Source organism: Acanthisitta chloris, unplaced genomic scaffold (genome assembly GCF_000695815.1).
Source record: "Acanthisitta chloris isolate BGI_N310 unplaced genomic scaffold, ASM69581v1 scaffold3600, whole genome shotgun sequence".
Classification (NCBI taxonomy): Eukaryota; Metazoa; Chordata; class Aves; order Passeriformes; family Acanthisittidae; genus Acanthisitta; species Acanthisitta chloris.
This window is the reverse complement of record NW_008653190.1, coordinates 2,269-3,723: the sequence shown is the minus strand read 5'-3', so window position 1 is coordinate 3,723 and position 1,455 is coordinate 2,269. Positions and strand designations below refer to the sequence as shown.

Sequence of the window (1,455 nt, the reverse complement as noted above, 5' to 3'; positions counted from 1 at the left end):
AAACAAGTGTAATTCATGCAGAGTTGGGTTTTTCAGGAGCAGGTTGGCACCCAAGTGAGGACAAAGCCAAGCAGAGTGGGTGCAGACAAGCCAGGTGCAATTTCCATGTGCTCCTAGCAGCTCCTGTTTTATAACAGCAGCAAAGAAACACAGAGCTTAGTCATTTGAGCAAAGCAAACACACACCTCCCCACAGTCCTCTGCTGAGATGGAATAAAACACCGAAGTACATATTTGATACATACGATATAAAGCAATGAAAGACACCTCAGTGCCACTTGAACCCTTCCTGTGTCCTACCTGAAGCTTTGTAGTGCTGGAGGGCCCTGGGGCACACTTGGCAGAGTTCAACCTGTGGGTTTTGCCCAGAAAACATTCAAGGCCAGGTTGGATAGGATTCTGATCAACCTGAGAAGGTTGTCCAGAGAAGGACAACAGATCTGGGGAAGAGTCTGGAGCACAAGGGCCATGAGGAGAGGCTGAGGGAGCTGGGGGTGTTCAGCCTGGAGAAGAGGAGGCTCAGGGGAGACCTTCTCACCCTCTGCAACTCCCTGACAGGAGGTTGGAGTCAGGTGGGGCTCTGCTCCCAGGGAGCTAGTGACAGGATGAGAGGGCACAGTCTCAAGCTGTGCCAGGGGAGGTTTATGTTGGACATTAGGAAGAATTTTTTTCCCAGAAAGGGTGGATAGACACAGGAATGTGCTGCCCAGGGAGGTGGTGGAGTCACCACCCCTGGAGGTGTTTAAGGACAGACTGGACGTGGCACTCAGTGCCATGGTCTAGTTGCCATGGTGGTGTGAGGTCATGGGTTGGACTTGGTGATCTCAGAGGTATTTTCCAACCTGACTGATCCTGTGATTCTGTGGTCTAGTGGAAGGTGTCCCTGCTCATTGCAAGGCAGTTGGACTAAAGAGCTTTAAAGGTTCACAGAATCACACAGTTAGGTTGGAAGGGACCACAGTAGATCATCTGGTCCAGCCTCCTGCTCAAGCAGGGCTACCCTAGACCACATGGCACAGGATTGTGTCCAGATGGTACTTGAATATCTCCACTCAGGGAGAATCCACAAGTGCTCTGGGCAACCTGTTCCTGTTCCTTCCCACCCAAACTATGGTTCCATGAAAACATGTCTTGGCTTAAGGCAGGGAGAGTGATCCCCAGCACCAACCACCCCAGCAGGGCTCACAGCTGCACAGTCAGGCTCAAGCACCAGTTCCTCCAAGAAGACCCACCATGGTCCAACCACATCACTCTACCAGTATTCAATGGCCTCCTGCTCCAGCTGCCAACAGTCAATTCACCATTGCCTACCTTGTGCGAGTAGTGCTGGTCCACAATCCTGGCCAGCCCGAAGTCACCAATCTTCAGCACCAGGTCCTCCGTGCTGATGAAGATGTTGGCTGGCTTGAGGTCGCGGTGCAGGACGTTGGCCGAGTGGATGTACTTCAACCCCCGC

The 1,455-nt window shown here is 52.4% G+C and overlaps 1 protein-coding gene across 1 annotated transcript in view; it reads right to left on the bottom strand.

The window, feature by feature from the left end:
• Positions 1-1,310: 1,310 nt before the first annotated feature.
• The window catches only part of LOC103807080 (mitogen-activated protein kinase 4-like), a gene marked incomplete at both ends in the record, with an annotated part of 1,179 nt that continues 1,034 nt past the window's right edge, over positions 1,311-1,455 (bottom strand). Inside the window, one exon of the mRNA XM_009079800.1 lies at positions 1,311-1,439. Coding sequence (XP_009078048.1) covers positions 1,311-1,439 — 129 coding nt within the window. The remainder of the gene's footprint in view (positions 1,440-1,455) is intronic.